Source organism: Trichosurus vulpecula, chromosome 7 (assembly GCF_011100635.1).
Source record: "Trichosurus vulpecula isolate mTriVul1 chromosome 7, mTriVul1.pri, whole genome shotgun sequence".
NCBI lineage: Eukaryota > Metazoa > Chordata > Mammalia > Diprotodontia > Phalangeridae > Trichosurus > Trichosurus vulpecula.
In genome coordinates, this window is record NC_050579.1 from 162849011 (window position 1) to 162867386 (window position 18376).

Genomic DNA, 18376 nt, shown 5'->3' on the forward strand with positions numbered 1-18376 from the left:
GAATCTTAAGTAGCTTTACACAGCTTGGCAGCCATTATCATCACCTTATAGTGAAGGGTACTGGTTACTAGGAATCGTTCTATGAGTTGAGGTCTCAAAGACACGTTTCAGACCGTCTAATGTTTTGCCTGTTCTCTGAGAAGTTCTACTTTCTTCCAAATGAAAAAACAAAAGCCCCAAACCTTTCCCCCTTGTTAGTGTGGATAGCTATGAATTTGATTTCCTCGCAGGGCAGTCTTATTCTGCTATTTTAACATCAATGAAGCATCAATGACTAGACCAACCTGGAATGTAAGTTTCTACTTATGATAAACTGGAGTTAACTCAGATTATGATGAAAGAGAAATTGCACTGCCAAGTTCACCTTATGTAGGTGTATTAATACCACCTTTGCAAGAACTAAATTATGAAGTTATACTTTCCCTTCAAATCACATTGTTTTTGAAACAGTTCAATTAGAAGCTCTTTAAAAAATAACTTCTATTTAAAATAAAGAAAATCAAAAATCCTCACAAGTTTAATCTATTTCAAAGAAGGTAGGATTCTGGAAACTATTTCTTTCTATCTTAAAACTTAAAGGAGCATAAACCATGATAATACTTTCCATTTGCATAGGGTTTTATAGTTTATGAAGCATCTTTGCAGATGTTAATTGAATTATCCCAATAACCCTGAGCTTGGTACGGCAGGTATTGTTATCCCAATTTTCCATATGAAGAAGGTGAACCTTAAGAGAAGGGAAGACTTGGTTAGTGTCATACATCTATTAAGGGGCAAAGCTGTATCTCTAAACCAGCTCTTCTGACTTAAGTCAGGTCATTCAACTATATGATGTTGGCACAAATGTTTCATTGCTTATGACCTCGCCTTTCTACAAGGCTCTCTGGTTCTGTCACAAAGCTAAATTTGTAATATCCACCACGTCTGGGTTAAACATTCAGTATCATAAATATTAGACTGTGGTGTGCCATGGCTATAGGTTAGCTAATGCAGAAAAAAAAGCAAAAAGAGAGAGGAATTATTTTTATGGAATGTATATTTTGACCAGTAACAAAGTGAAGGGAAAAAAACATTTGAAGTTAATACTCTTCATCTGAGAATTGCTTAGTGTTTTGTCTGACAGTATGGGACTGACTAAACACATGATTCATTTATTAGTGCAGAAAGTATCCAAGGTTGAAAGATGTGGCTCACTTTAAGAAAGGCATCACATAGCAGTCAGATTTTAACAGCTAAACAACTATGGAGGTGACATGCAAATAGCCAGCTATCTCACTATATTGAAGATTCTTTGATTTATTCGCAATTCAAAAATATATCTTGCCTTGGGTGAGGTTAAGTCCACATAGACAAACGACTTTGCAGACCCACTATTAAAATTCACCCTTTCAGCCTCAAGTCATTATACCTGTTCAGTAAAACTGATTCCCTAAAAATATCTGCTCAACATGAAAACTGAGCACTAACCCTGGACCACTTCTCTGTGAAACACATTGCTTGGAACTTAAGTCTCCAGAATGCAGTTGGGGAAAACTCCCATACTACACTGTTGGAAAAGACCAAATGAGTATTATTGATAGGCTCTTCTAAGTTGCTTATTTCCCAAAGGGAAAGAAATAGTTATCAGAACAAAGGAAAAAAGTTAAATCAACATGCCAAGTTTAGCTCACTCTGAAGGGCTGGACTTAATATATGGTAACTTGGTAATTTATGATTGCAGGATATTGCTTTCTTATGGCAAAACCCAGACCTTTCCCAATTAGACATCATCGATCTTCTTCACTGGGTTTGAGTCTTCTTGGAGAAGATCAAAGCTGACTGTTGGCCATGCTAGCTCAAAAGTACACAGCTTAGCTCTAGCCATCGTTAAACTATACTGACGAGGAGTCTGTAGTTTGGAAATGTTTGAAAGGTAGCATGAAATTCCAGCAATTATGAACTTTAGTACAAGCAACGATAAAGACAACATTCTGAGAACCCTGAGAAAGGTACTGTAGAGTGTTAGGTCAGAAGCGATAACCGTACCCTAAAGCAGTTGGAAATTAGTTCTAAGATGTTTGTAACAGTGCTGACTGAAAAATTTCCCTTCTATAACCACACGATGCCATAGTGTTTCTCTGTACAGTGGCCAACAAGAACCTGAAATATCTACCTCTTACATACTGGCTAAATGTAATGCATTATAATTAAATAAAATAAATTAAATACACCTTGTGTGTTTATTGTGTATTCTTAAATAAAATACACCTTGTCTTTCTGCACTTTACACCTTTACTTGTAACACAGATGTTCCAGGTGGCATTCATTTTTATACTGTTAGAGGTCGCATAACGTAGCAGGAAGACTCCAAAGATCTAGGTTTGAATCCAAATCCTGGTATTTAGTAGCTCTATTTCAGGGGTGGAGAACCTTCGACCTCAAGGCCAGGTGTGGCCCTTTAGGTCCTCAAGTGCACCCCTTTGACTGACTACAAACTTCACAGAACAAACCTCCTTAATAAAAGGATTTGATCTGTAAAACTTAGACTCGGTCAAAAGGTTGCACCCGAGGACCTAGAAGACCTTGAGGTTGCAAGTTCCCCACCCCCGTTCTAGTTCTTTGCACTAGTCCCTTCAATTCTGAGCCTCATAGCTGTGAAATAAGGATAATAATACTTATATTACCCACTTCACAAGGGTTGTGAGGTGAGTAGTGTAAGGAGTTGTGAGAAAAGTGCTTGGTATATCTTAAAGGGCTACATAAATATGAGCTATTAAGATTCTGGTTATGCGGATTCTCTATAAAATGGAGTCTCCTTGATAGGTTAAAAAAACTAATGGTTAAAAAAGACGACGCTTATGCTAAGAGAAAGCTACTTAGAAACAGAAAACCTAAATGGGGAAAAAAACGATGAAAAAATACTCATATGATAGTTTTTATGGAAACATCCAAATATATAGTCTTTCATAGGGTTATTTTAAAATATTTAAGTATCTAATTGCAGGGTTGAACTGTGTAATCAAGAGATCCAATAGATTCACTATTATGGTCTCATAGTCACATGATGAATAACAAATGTGGTTTTAAGTAATAATATATTAAATCTATATTTGAAATTGCACATATCAGGTACAGTGCTATGACACAGTAACTTCAGCTGTGCTTTCATATGATTGAAAGTAGATGGAAAAAGATGAAGGAAAATGAGAAAGAGAGTTCCTCCAAAGGTGTTTGAAAATGGGTAGTTTTGATGATTTGGGATGACTACAGGATACATGCACTGAACTGATTTCAAAAGCAATAATCTTCTATGGCTTCATGGCTGGAGGACGTGGGGAGAATTTTTATAGCTGACCCAACCCTGAAGTAACTTATCCATCTGGGCACACGTGGTTCTGAATAACCAACGATTTCCATACTAAAATGGCCTTTACTGGATGAGATGTTATAAACCATTCTCTGCGTTCGGGTGAGTGTGAACGCTGTTAAGGAGAGCAGCCGTCATCCTTCAACCTCAGAAATCACAGACAACCTCCAAAGGCCACTGTAAATGCCAACATTATATGTTTTATTTTTAATCAAGTACTTCTTTGAAACCTCATAACATCCATGATTGACAGAAATAAGACATTAGGCATGAAATGCGAATATAAAATACATGATATGCAGAAAGGCAATCAGTGCTTTAGTCTAGCAAGATGACCATAAACTGATGAAATGCCCTTCAAGACATCTAATTCTTTTCTTCCTTTTAAAAACATACAATTCAAGTGATTTTTATTTTAGCTTGTAAACAACATGAGTCAAAATGGACAATGAGGTAATCTATACTACATAGGATAATTTAAAAAACACTAGATAAGACACAGTATTAAAGACAAATAGAAATCAGTGTTCACTTTGGTCTCTAGTATGGTTATAGTTGTCATCATAAAGCATCACATACTAGTTAAAGCCAGGCTGGTGGTGGTTGCCAATAATTGCTAAAAAGGAGTTCAAGAGGTAGCCCAACACTATTATTTTAAAGCTGGTAACTCTGAAATGTGTTAAGCAACAGGTGTAGAACATAGCTCAGCTCTTTCTTCTGGTACAATATTAAATTCTGCAGCCCCATTTAAAGCACAAAATGGAAAAAAGCCCTAAACATTCATAGATCAACCTCTTCCTAGATCTCAACAATTATGACACAGCTAATACAACCACCACATCTTCAAAGAGGTTGCTGACAGATGTGTAAGAGAGAATTGGATGTTCTCCACAAGGTATTCTCTAAAACAAATAAATCTCATTAAGACATCTAGAAAATTAAAGTCAGTGCTTCTGCACATGTACATACTTTCCCAGTTTTTATAACCAATGGGGAAATACACACATATTTTTATGATAAACATTTCTTAGAGAAACAGATAAATTAATTTAAATTAATTTTAAGACTTAATGAGATTTCCCATGTCCTTTATAATTCACCTTACAGTGAATGTTACAAAGTCTATTAACACTTATGGGTCTCTATTCACAAAACTAAATACAACTAGCAGTAAGTAACTTGGGGATAGCACTGGTGCAAAACAAACTCAAGCCATAATAAGAAAAAAGAAAAAGATTGGCAATTAAAATTTTCTCTGTTTGAAGGTGGAGTGAAGCTACTAATATGTCAGGCCAATCAGCCACAAGCATCATTCCTTGATCTCTTTCCCTACATTGCACTCAAAAATAGAACACAACTCCATTACTCTGGGCGGTGTGCAGGTGCTCATCATTCTTTTGGTTTTATCTGTCGGTTTGCAAAAAGAATCACACAAAGTCTTCTAGTAAAGACATAAATTGAGTTATGAAAATGCCAACTCAATGTTTAGCCATTTATATTTTTGTAAGGTTTGGGAGGATGAGAGTATATCTTTCTTAGGTTTTATCGTAGTTCAAATACATGGACCGTGAGTGTTCTATTTGATGTACACAGGAGGGCAAGAGGCAATCGCTTCTCAGGACCATAGCCTTGCCCTTGAACTAAGATACTCTAGTCCATGCAAATGGCCATTTCTTCTGTAGGGCATTCCAGTCCAGTTTTTCTTTCAAAGGCCAATTCTAGTAGCTGGGTATAGAACTGCACTTTTTATATCACCTGACAATCCAGTGCTAGTTAGTTACATGCCACAGGCTGCAATGTTTGGCTTTTGGTAGCTTTGACTAGTAGCAATCTGAATGAAATTAGCATAAGTGATTATTCACCCCTCAGCAATCAGGCTATATCCAAGGCTGCTTTAGTGTTCTATTTGGCTTTTGTGAAGAGTACCCATAATCCTTTAGACCAAATCAATAACTTTAAGGAAATGTCTGGAGACTTCACACAACTAAAATCAGATGCTTCATTGTTACCAAGTGTTTGTCAGAAATATGCAGTGGTGAATTACATACATTATACAGATATTAAAGAGTATGTACCATAGGGTCAACAGCCACCTTTAAGGCTGGAGCAGCATAAAGGTGTGCTCTGCATTAACTATGAGGTAGTCTTTTGCTGTAAACAGAATATAACATTTTCACCTATGCAAATACACTGTGACTAACATCACTGATATTCACATAAGCAACCAGTACAGGAATACCACTTTATCGTTTTCACATGAAACAAAAATACAAAAATTGATATCTGATTATCAAAAACTTAGGTCTATGTCAAACTCAGAGGTAGTTACTAACATCAGTCCATAATACTTACATAAAGGTCTAAGTTTTTTGGTTTGTTTTGAATAAGCAGGCCCATAGACTATTCTGTAAAGAAAAAACCCAACATTATATGGTATATTCCCTGAGCAAAGTTCTTTGTCCTGAGTATGTTATGTAATCGTGATTATATTCTTATATAAAAAAATAAACCCTAAACTTTTAACCATAAGATAGGTTTGGTATGTGCTCTTAGTAGTTCAGTCTGGGTTGGCGCTTAAAATGATTTTAAACTGCGCCAGTAAGATCTAAAATTCTGACCCTAAATCTGAATATCTTACTCTAAAATGATCTCAGCTCTGAACTTTTTTTATATGTAAACAGGGAATGTCCAGTTCTCAAATGCACAATTTCCTATTTCTACAAGGTCAAGAAACTTTGGTTTGAATTTTCAAAGTGACCTATGTTTTGCATCTTTATACCGTTTAACCTGGTTATAATACCTGCTATAAGGTTAAGCAATGCCACTTTGATTTGTCTACATAATTTAAATAAGCTTACAATCCTCACATAAGGCAAGGAAGTACTTCTCTATAGATATATCACATTCAATATCGTCAAAGGTAAGCTTTGCATTATAGCACACTGAGAATATCAGTATAAACCATGGAGATTCTCACAAACACTGTCATGGAATTCAAGCTAAGTTGTAAAGGATTTGTGCCACAGCCTGAGGCATTATATCCTTATCTGCTGCTCACTGAAGCAGTAGCAACTGTAAAAGTCTCCCATAGCAGGACAAGTGGGGGAGGGACAACAAACCATACAACGGAAACTGTCTAATTTGATTCATGCTATTTCCTTTTTCTTTTGATTATCTGAGCTTACACCTACCAGACACTTGCAAACCAACATTTATTGCCAATGTTAGGTGTTATAATTAAGTTATACTTTCTTGGATATGTTTCATAAATTTATGAATAGCAACTTGAACAGGAATGTCCTCTATTTTTTTCCTGTATGAATCTCAATCTGTACCAATACCATGACAGTTACTGTGCAGCCCACATTTCCTCACCTCTCCCCAACCAGTTTATCAATTTAACAAAGGAGTTACTTACTGAGACTATTGATACAAAGCCTGCAGTGCTGCATTCTGGATCTAAGATGCCAGCAGCACTTCAGAGCTCAGAGCTCAAGTCTCTATGGGCTAAATTCATCATCGATGATAAGGTAATTGTAAGATGGTCAATTTCATCATGCCAAGTACATACATATAACTAGATCTCGGGCAAGTGAGGTGTAAGGACCTCTGCCCCAGGTTTCATGACTCTAGTTGTGTGCCATTAAATACTGCACTTTTTTCCCCAAAAATATAATTCTCTTGTAACACAGGTTGGGTAACTATTTTCATTCTCAACCTTTATCATAATGGTTTGTTCCTTTTTTGTGCTGTTTTGTTTTTTCATTTGATCTTTTTAGAAAACAGATTTCTTCCTGTACTCTCCAGGAAAAAAAAACTACCATCAAAAATATACATCAAACTATTAGAGTTTTTTCCAGGATTTTCAGTAGTTTTTTTTGTTTTGTTTTGTTTTTTAAAGAGGAGGGCCCTTTGATTGAAACAATGGTTAGAGGGGTTAACTTGACCAGGAAAGCTGCTACTCCCAATGAACCCTCAAAAACCTGACAATACATAAAGGGTCACAGTGGGGTGGTATCACAATACCATATGAAATGATCAAGTCACAACAATTTTTACATCACCTTCCCTTCATTCCTCCTAATAGGCATCTAATTCACAATTAAGCCATATTCATGTAAAGTAACATCGAGATACCAGCACATAAAATACACATTCATTGTCTTTTCTGGAGTTCTATATATCCCAGAACAAATAAAAACTGTGGCAGTTAGAGGCAAAGAGCATTAAGGTACTGCCTTTGAGACATGATAATAGGAAATGCCGATCTATAAGTATCAGAAAAAAAAAAAACAAAACCAAAAAGTTATCCCAAGCTTGGGGAAAATGGATGTCTTAATACCCCTAGTTCCACATGACTGGCAGCTAGGAGATGCGAAGCATTATTTGGTTCAAATAAGGAGTAACAGTCATATTTTTCTTGTTTATAAGTGGCTATAAATAAAAAGATGATATTTCAAGAAAGTTTCCAGGGGATAATTTTCAAAAACATCCTAAAATGTGAATATTGCTTCACATGGACATTCAACTCTTGGACATTTCCAGTTGTGTGAGAGTGTGTGCTTATATCTACATACACACATATATAAAGATACGCACTTCTTTATATATATGTCTACATACCTGTATATGAAGGCTACACCCATCACAGATACATGTTCTCTCCTTTCACACATGCAAACGCAGATACACATATGTTCTCATATTCGCTCTCATTCTTCCAACAACATAAAACATGACACCCTGCTTAAATATAATTTGCTTAGAGTGATTTGTCTGTTTAAAAAAAATTTCACAGTTCCTCAACAGTAGTTAAAATTCCAGGTCAGCTGCTGATGGTGAAATTACTTCCCCTGTACTTGCATGAGGTAGACATCCCAACTGGGTAAAAAAATTGGTATGTGATGAAAAAGCTTTAAGTTTTTTTCCTTTTTTGAACAGAAGGCCCCTTTCTGCTTTGTTCTTCAGGTGAGGTGGATAACTTACTCGAGGAAGTTTCTTGAGGTGACCTGCCTGACCGTTCTGAGATCTCGGATCGGCCCTCCTGAGAATAAGATGGAGATGAGTAGCCATAGGCTCCTCCCACTTCTCGGGGGAAAGTCGAAGTGGATGGCTGTGGTTCTGCTTCATGTCTTCCCTGAGAACTAGTGGGCTGCTGGGGAACAGTTTTATGGGGGCAATTAGCCACCATGTGCATGATGCTCTGACAGTAATGGCACTTCTTTGGCTGAGGAGGTAGACTACATTCCTTAGCATGATGATCAAGGCCACCACAGTTGTAGCATCTGAGAAGAAAAAGGGGAAAAAAGACTATTTTAACTGCAGGTAGCAACAGAAAATAGAGTAAGAGCCTCATTTAAGTTAGTCTTACGAAGACGTCATAGCCTTCGGTGAAACAAACATTTTAAAATTTGCCTTATTATTTACACTGACTAATCCGAAGGCTGATGATTACAGCGAATGAGTTAACGTAAAACAAGTCATTTCAAATACAATAATTTAAAGGCAATAAATGCATATGTTTGTGGATAAGACAAATTATTGTGGTTATCATAGAATCACAATTTAGAAGCTTAGGAGGGGCCTTAGGGGCCGTGAGTACAACCTCGTTTTAAAGACGTGGAAAAAGTGGTCTAGAGAAATTTAGTTACTTGCCCTATGTTACATGGTAGGAAGCCATGAAGTTGGAATGCAAACCCAGGTCCACCAGAGTGAGCACTTGTCTCAAAAGAGCCAATGAAAACTTTTCTTTAAAAATTGTATGTTTCTGATACCTTCGTCCACCAGAGGGCACCCAATATTAAACAACATATTCACTATACAGCATTACAAAGAAGACTGTTTTAAAATATAGATATTCACATACATTCTTAATTTAACTATGAGAGAAATTTATTCAACTTGTGAGTGAGAAAATTACAACTGAAATTGGGTGGCAATGTGATTAGGTTGGTTGTGATAACTACTCGAATGGGGAGAAAATACTTTTTCCTTTGTAAAAATTAAGCATAGTGAAATTTGATATCTACAAAATTCAGACATCTTTAATGAATGATATCTGGCAAATTACCAAATACTTCAAGAGGAATACAGAAAGTATCTGAATCAGAACGTAACTACAAATGGAATGTTTCCAGACACTTAGAGGTCAGATTTATAAGCAGAGAAGCAAAGGTTGATGATAATTTAATGAAGGAAGTGGGAGGTTCTATACAATACCTATGCTTTCAAAGGAATGCCAACAATTTTTGTGGAAAAAATATTAACATGCTTGTCATTCAGTTTTGAACAGATTTCTTTTTCTTTCTGAAAACATTTCATTGTTCCTCCAGGCTAAATTCTTCTCAATTCAAATGAACATCAATCTATCATCAAATACTGTGAGTGTTCACTGAGTGGCTGTTGTACTGGGTGTTTATGTTTGAAAAATCTACTTATCTTCTAAAAGCTGCATTAGGAAATGAAGGCACATCATTTACTCCTAACCAGTTTTCTCATCTCTTCATAATACAAATTTAAAACAACAAAAGCTTCCCTTAGGTCAATAAAATATAAATTCTTTTGAAATTAAAGGAAACTGAGGTCAGTGATCAAAATGAAGAATCTAGAATGTATCAATTTATTTTGGGCTGCCACTTTGTTTTAAAAGCAAATGTTTTATTTTAATCTATGTGGTAGTCTACCATTCAACTTACATTTATCGTGTAGGAAGCAAACGTTGCACCTGATCCACTAAAATGGAGACACTGCTATTTTCATAATGTAGCAGAGAGAAAAATACTTCGCCACTTTGCAAATGATTACTTTCATGGGTATCATTTATTTTTATGTAAATGAAGCTGACATTTCTAAAACTGACATTACAATCTCAAGGTGTTGTAGTGTATTAGCTGAGTGCAAATATAACTGTATTTAAAATGACTAAGTCCTAGAAATTAAGACTGTTTTATATCGCACATACAAATAGAAGTGATAAAAAGCAGTTCAAACCTGTCCATTTCATTTAAGAAAGCCCCTTGTTTTGAAGGGGGGCAGTAAGGATAAAAATTAATTTGTATACTTTCAATCTCCCTGTTCCATGTAATAGGTAAGCTGGAAAAAAAGTAGATACACAGTTGACTGCTTTCTCAGGCACAAAAAATTAACTGAAAGAACTGGCCATATTTTATTAGCTATGGATTAATGTTAAATCAATCAATAAGTATTTATCTCAAACAACACTGCTATGCATTTTCCAAAATTAGAAAGGAAAAAAATACATTGTGGGTATATAAACATATTTATTGTTAAATTATGTGTTTATATCTAACATTGTGCAAATTAAACACATTTTCAAAGCAGCAACACTGTTGGTTCTGCCATATTTTATGTTTTCTACGAGGGGATCTAAAACTAAACAGCAATAATTAAAACAACAAATTCACTTATGAGCTAAGAAAGCGGGAAGGCCTGAAAGTCAAATGTTCAATTACAGCTACTTTTAAAAAGAAAAGAAAAAAGAAAGCCATTTTTCTTTTAATGTGGTTTTTGTCATAGTTCCTTTGTTCAGTGTGCAAAAAAATGAATACTTTATCAACTTTAAATTTGCATTTATAAAATTCCTTCTTTTGAATTAAGTTAATTTCCTTTAAGATCACATTCATTCAGGATCTCAGGTTTTGAAGAGTTGCAAAATAGGTTAAAGGGCTTCAGTAATAGAGTAGGCTGTAGCCACAGACAAATCAATTTAATCAGTCACTATGGTATGCAGTGTGTTATCCAATTCAGTGAACCATTCTGTCTCACCCATTGACCAAGAACCGCTGTCAAGGTTCCACTTTCACATATAGGGGCTCCATCATATATTTCATCTGCATGTTTACCACCACATTTGTATTGCAAAATGTTTATATTTTTCTAAGGGAGCTTTGTTTGCTTGTTTCTTGGCTTTAAAAAAAAAAAAAAACCAGAACCACTGGCAAATTATTGCCCGGCTTTTAAGGAATTTGCTGTCATTAAGGAAGCTAGCCTCCTGCACTGAAAGCGTTGCATTAAATGTATATGTGCTTGGGCTTAAAAGGGGAGGAGTGGTATTTATTCTCCCCTTCTATTTATTCATTCCATGTCAATCACTCTTACTAAGAGAGCAGATCACACCCCATTCTGAAATGCTTTCCTTCTCAAGGGATTTACACCAAAATGGAAATGTTCAGCTACCTCTCAGCACACAAATGATACCACACCACATCCTCCGTGCAAGCAGTATGTGGTAGTACTAGCCCCCTTTGTTCACTCACCATTCAGGAATGCTTCTCCAAACTAGATTTTCCTTTTGTTATGCATGGGCTAATTTTACATTATGGTATCTGCACCAAAACTGCATATGGCTATGGGTAGTTATATGAATAAATACATAGATGCAAGTGCCCACAGGCACATACTTATAAGCAGAACTATAGCCAAACACCATAACATCTCTTAAAGCCTTTAGCAAGAATAAAAATGTACACATAAAAACAACTTCTTGCCAAATCCTTGATACTAAGTTAAATCTTAATAAGCAAAATTAAAATTAAAGGGGATCTAGGACCATGTGCTCTTTCAATCAAAATTATTTCACAAAAATATAGCTGCTTTGATTTTTTTAGTGGAGGAGGGGAGATCTCATAATTTTAATGATTACTTCTTGTTTAAAAACTATTTCAAGATGGTTGCAGTGACAGTTACTCAAAATCCTGTTGTTTAATCAGTTTTTTTAAAGGCTACTAAAAGAGGATGGGAAAATGTTAAGTTAAAGGAGAATAGTGTCAGCATACAGTAGCCTCAAAATCCCTTTGACATCTAAGACCAAATAAAATTTTAAAAGCATTTAGGATTTCAGAAATATTTTATTCTATACCTAAATAAGAATTCATTCTGAATAAGAAATTATATGACATGAGATATTATTCAGACACAGAAATAATAATCTTGTGACATGAATGGATATTATGAGGATCCACAAAAATAAAATAGTGCTTCAAATATAGAAATTGTATGTAAAATAATTACACTTTATTTTAACTCATTGGAAAAACTACTAATTGAATAGGTGAAATATTTCCTCAAATTCAATTTATAATTATAAAATATTTCACATAAGCAATAAAGAAAATAAGCCAAATTGTGTGATTCTTAATTCTAACAACTACATCTATATGACTAATCATTTTTGGAGCTGACAATTTGATTTTTTGTATCTAATTAGGAAAAAGGGTAGAGAAAGTTAATTCAATTCAATATAACATGATTTTTAGTCAAATATGAACAAATAAATAAGGAGTATACAAACAATGAATCATAAATGGTCCTGTTACTAAACAGGGTTCAGTGCTTAGAATATTTGGGAAAATGTATTTTCATAGCAATTGTAAATATGATTATAAGAGAGGGAAGCATCAGATGGTAAAACTACACTCAAAAGAAACTGGAGTCATTTCCAAAGCTCATTTAGCTATAAGTACTGACGTACACACTAGTTTTCTAAACAGTTTTATGAGTGACTTTAAATATGCCTTTAAACTTTGGGGACATCAGCAGTCCCCAGTCTTCTTCTACTGCCATTCAATTTGAGAGTTTCCTCACAGTGTCTGTATTTATAAATAAAAGAGGTAACAGCACACAGAAAATGTGCTCACAGATGGTTTAGAAACAATGATTTCCTTATAAGACCTTAAGTAATTTGACTGAAATGTTGCCTATTTTAGCAGCCACTAGTTTATTACTTTAGCCAAGAGTTCTAACTTTAATAAGTTAAATATAATGGGTTAGCATTTTGTTGACTCAACTATAATCTAAGTCTCCTAGAATGAACAATTGTAAATATGAAGGTTTTTTTTCAGTGAATCTGAGTAATTTATCACATTAGAAGAAATGCTGAAATACTAAGAAATAATTAAGATGATCCAGCAATCTGATGTCAGCTACTTATCATTACCACCATCAAATGCACATGTATGGGACCTATTTATACTGTGCTTAGAAGGTTAAAGGTCTCTCTTGTATTCAAAACTACCCAGGCTATTCTGTGGATTAAAAATTAAAGATTTGAACAACTGGTTATTATATGAAATAAGGTTTTTGATATCTGAAAAGTAAACCCATAAAAATTGTCTATATTCCTAAAACATCATGAGAATTGCAAGACTGTGGCTATACATCAGTTGTATCTCATATTGAAAGATCTGTGTAATGATCCTACCAGTATTCACAGGGGAACACTGTTTCATATAACACATATTCCTTTGGAAGTACAGTGGGACAGATGCAAGAGTATTGACTTGACAGTCAGGAGACCTAGATTCTAGTCTATGACAAGGGAAGAGAGTTACCTTAGGAAAGTCACTTACCCTTTCCATTACTCAGTTTCCTGATTTGCAAAATAATGGGGTTAGACTAAGTGTACTTTAAGGCTCCTTCCAGCTCAAAAATGCTATGATTCTATGAATTCTGGTAGGGCTAAGAGAAAAGCTTTTAAATAGTGATTAAGACAGCATTAGGGATACATGCGGTGGTTAGCTGACATCACCACTGCTCTGCTCACTCAAGATTTTTTTTTATTCTTCCCTTCCCCTTCTTTTCTTCCTCCCTTCCTCCTCACTCCTTATCTAGTTGCTATCACCTGCCAATTCTACCTCTAAAGCATCTCTCACATTTCTTCCCATCTCTCTACTATTACTATTAATATTATTATTAATGGCTAGAATTTACATATCCCTTTAAGGTCTGTGAAGTGCTCTACATATGTTTTGGCATGCTAACACTCTTTAAGCCTTTGTTACCTTTTGTCAAGACTTCTATAATAGCCTAGTAGTTGTTCTCCCAGCCTCCGCTCTCTCTCATCTACTCTTCACAGAACTAGCTATCTTATTTCCTTATTCAAAAACCATCACTGGCTCCTCAGTCCTACTGAATATATGGAGAGTGCAGTAATTTTGCTGCCGGCAGGAATGCAGAGCAAGAGGTTGTTAGCACTACCTTCTCCCCTCATACAGTTTTGTTAAGTGAAGCCTTACAGATACACTGTGTGGACCCAGGTAGGAGCCAAGGACCTAATGGAAAATGAAAGGAATTTTCGCATGCTACCAAAGAATAGATCGAGTTCAAAGAGTAGGAGCTGAGGCAGAAGAAAAGCAACACAACAAGCAGGCAATGTCTATAAAACTTCTTTAGCTGGCTACATTTGTGGGTTCAAAATATAAAAGAATGGAGCTATAACACAGAAGAGAACCATAGTTCAGGAGATACCGGTATAGGGTGAAATGGAGAAAATGGAGCAGCAGAACCCCTGCAGTGTGCACCAGTAGAGAATGTAGTTGGGATCCAGGGTAGTACCAAGGCTACCAGTGACACCAGTAGCTACATCAGGAAGTAGCAGCTATACCAGAAGCAGAGAAGTATTCTACTAGGGATGACATGAAACTCATGGAATGTGCTATGCCCTAACTTTCAGTGCCTTGGCCGTTGGTCTTTCTTATGGTATGGTAACTTATGGTAGAAAGTAGGAATTGGCCTTTGTCATGAAGGAAGTCAGGGAATCCAAGAAGTGGAAGTGAGAAGGGAAGTCATTCTAGACATAGGGGTGGGGTGGGGAATAATCAGTGAAAAGGACTGAGTCAGGAGATAAGAGTGTTTCCTGCAAGGGAAAGCAGGAAGGCCAAAGTTGTGGTATGCTTCTTTGAATGGGGAAGAATCACCTTTATCATTTATCTTACTACACTGTTTAATCAAATGTCTTTTGCTTTTAACCAGTGTGTCTTCTAATGGGTATGGCAAGAAAAGTCTGTGAGCTATGGTTTTTCAGTAGACGTTGACCTCAAACATGCTTTTAATCTGGGGACAATTTCAGAGTCCATAAATGGGGAGGGATGGGCTACGGATAAAATTAGTTAGCATTTCAGACCCTTCGCAATCCAACGTTAAGTGACTTTTTCTGCCTTACTTCACACAAATATCCCTACGTTCACTTTGTCATTTTCCAACAAATTAGATTACAAGTTGTTCCTTGACCTCAACGTACCTATTCTAATTCATTACATTCACACAGAGAATCTTCCAGGATTGGAATGTACTTTCTTCCTTCCTTAAACAATGGAGATACTCAATAAAGTTTGAGCTTAGCATAGTGCCTGGCACATAGTAGGTGCTTAATAAATGTGCATTGATTGAAAATTAAAATGGAGGTTCTCTTCTAAAATATTAACCTATCCTCATTTGCTTTCTAGATTACTTCATACTTTCCCATATAAGGAGAAAAGGCAAAATGAGTAAAGATGAGACACTCAAACCTGGTCCTAATATGTAAGGAGTTTTTATTTTATTATTTTCTACCTTGTTATAAATGGTGAATATATATCCTTAAGCATTCTGAAAACATTAGGCAAACTGTTAAATGTAAGCTTAAAATAACTGGTTCCAGTTTAGAAACTGCAAAAAACTACTACATGCAAAAGCATTAATTTTCATCAGCAAAAGGTAGAAGGAGGATATGTAGTCTCTAAGTTAAGACAAATCAGAAAGTACAAAGGAATTGTCAGTTATATGGGGGATAGGCAGAGAGAGGGAAGAAATGGTTTAAGGAATGAGGCAAGAATCCAGTTAACACAAATTTTTAAAAACCAGAGACTTCATTAATTAATAAAAGTGGAAGAGAATTGTATAGGTGGTATACATGTCCTTTTTGGAAATCTAAATAAAAGAATTGGCAAAGTTGGTCTTGTGTGTCCCAAATCAAGAAAAAACATCCTATGATGGGACAGTTGTTCATTCCATGTTGCAGTACCTATAATCATTCACAAAAAGACCATCAGAAAAATTGTTGCAGCTCATCTGCCAATATCCGTTTAAGAGGAAGATGATGCAGAGAAAACATATTAATAAATGTGTGACAAGATCCTCCAAATTTGATCTACATAGAGTGATATCAATGAATCATGGACTTTGGGGGTATATGGCAAAAAAGTGCTAAAAATATAGTTGTGAATGAAGAACCAATAGAAGTTAAGCAGTTATAAACAACACAAAAGCCTACATATAATGAATTAGGAGGCCCTGGATTTAGTAAGCACCAAAAAGCATCAGAAAAGAATGAAAGTATTATATTTTAATAGGCCTATTACTAATATGGGAGTCGTTAGACAAGAGTAAGGAAAAAAAAACAAAACTAAAGAACGACTAGAAACTAGATAAAAATTATGGCACACAGTTAAAGCGATTCCAATTATTTAAACAGGTTGCTGATACTCCAGAAAAGGAAACAGAAGAAACGTATATTGACACCAATTAAACTAATTTCACATAAAAGTCCAATCACTATAATCAGCTGCCATAATAAAAGAGACCAAAAGAACCTAAACACTCCTTGGTGAGAAAAAAAAAAACCTATAGAAAAAGATGGTACAAGATCATGAGAAATATCACTTCATAAAACAGCAAGAACCAATGAAGTAAAAGCTAGTTAAAAGAAAGCTCGGCAAGAAACTCAAGTAAGTGAAGAAATCCAAAGCCCTGTGCCAAACGTTAGAACAACAAAGAAAGTAAAGAAACAGCCTCTGTCCTCCAGCTCATATTTGAATGGGGAAGAATAAGTAATGCAATAACAACAGCAATGCAAAGTTGCAAGAAAGCTGTAAGAACTCTGACTAACTGTAATGATCATTCATGGTTCAAGAGGCTCAGTGATAAAGCAGCATTATACACCTCCTGATGGAGAGGTGGTGGACTCAGGGTGCAGAATATGTTTCCCTTTTTTGCTTTTCCCAATGGAGCAGGGGGTGGGAGGGAGAGAAAATAGATTTCTATTAATTACAAAAAAAATTATAAAAAAAGATAACATGCAAACAAACGTGTGCATACAAGAGATATACATACTGGTAGTAATCTCAGAGGAAATGCAGTAGTGGGAAGAGGAGGAATCAGGCAAAGTCCTCTTGAAAAACATAGGATTTGAATTGAGTCTTGAAGGAACCCAGGGAAGCCAGGAAGTTGAAGGGAGAATGAAAGGCATTCTAGGCATTGGGGGAACAACCAGTGAAAAGGACTGAGTCACAAGATGGAGTGTCACGTGCAAGAAAAAGCAAGAAGCCCAGTGTTGCTGGTTCAAAGAATATGAAGAGGGGAGTAAGAAGGCTAGAAAGATATGAAGGGGCTAGGGCTCTAAAAGTCAGAGGAGTCTATATTTGGTGCTATACGCAATAGGGAGCCACTGGATTTTACTGCGCAGGAAAGTGACAAGGAAAGATCTATACTTTAGGAAAATAAATTTGACATCTGAGTGGAGGATAGATTGGAGATTTGAGGAAGGAAGACCAACTAGAAGGCTTAAAAAGAATTAGGCATTAGGGAATGAAAGTCTGTGTTACAGAAATATGTAAGAGATGTAAGAAATATGCAAAAGTAGAAATAACCAAAATTGGCAACATATTGGATATGTTTGAGAGACAGTGTGGAGTTAGAATGACACCTAGGCTGTGAACCTGAGTGACTAGGAAGATGGGGGGGACATCTGGAAAAGAGAAGTTGTTTTTGGAAGGGACAAGGGTGGGATGTGTTGAGTTGAGTTTAAGATGTCTATGAGATGTCTAATATGAAAGCTGGAGATGTGAGACAGGAGGTCAGGGAGAGATTAGAGGCAGATAAAGAGATCTGAGAGCTATCTACATAGAGATGGTAACTGAATCCATAGGAGACAATGAGATCATCAAATGAAATTCTATAGAGGAAGAAGAAAAGAGGGACTAGGACATACCCTTGGGCAGCACCCTTGATTAGTAGAAATGACCTGGATGTTGATCCAACAAAAAAAAAAAGAAGTAACAGCAGACAGAACAAGAACCAGGAGAAAGCAGTGTCATAAAAACCTAGAGGAAAAAGTATTCAGAAAAAGGACAACTGACAGTAGCAGAGGCTTCAGAAAAGTCAAGAATGAGGACTGAGAAAAGGCCATTAGATCTGGCAATTATGAGGTAACTAATAATTTTGGGGAGAGCAGTTTCGATTAAGTAATTAGAAATC

General features: G+C 35.9%; 1 protein-coding gene across 1 annotated transcript in view; it reads right to left on the minus strand.

The window, feature by feature from the left end:
* Positions 1–8261: 8261 nt before the first annotated feature.
* LIN28B (lin-28 homolog B) overlaps positions 8262–18376 on the minus strand; it is a 121767-nt gene continuing 111652 nt past the window's right edge. The window contains exon 6 of the mRNA XM_036769339.1: positions 8262–8631. Coding sequence (XP_036625234.1) covers positions 8262–8631 — 370 coding nt within the window. The remainder of the gene's footprint in view (positions 8632–18376) is intronic.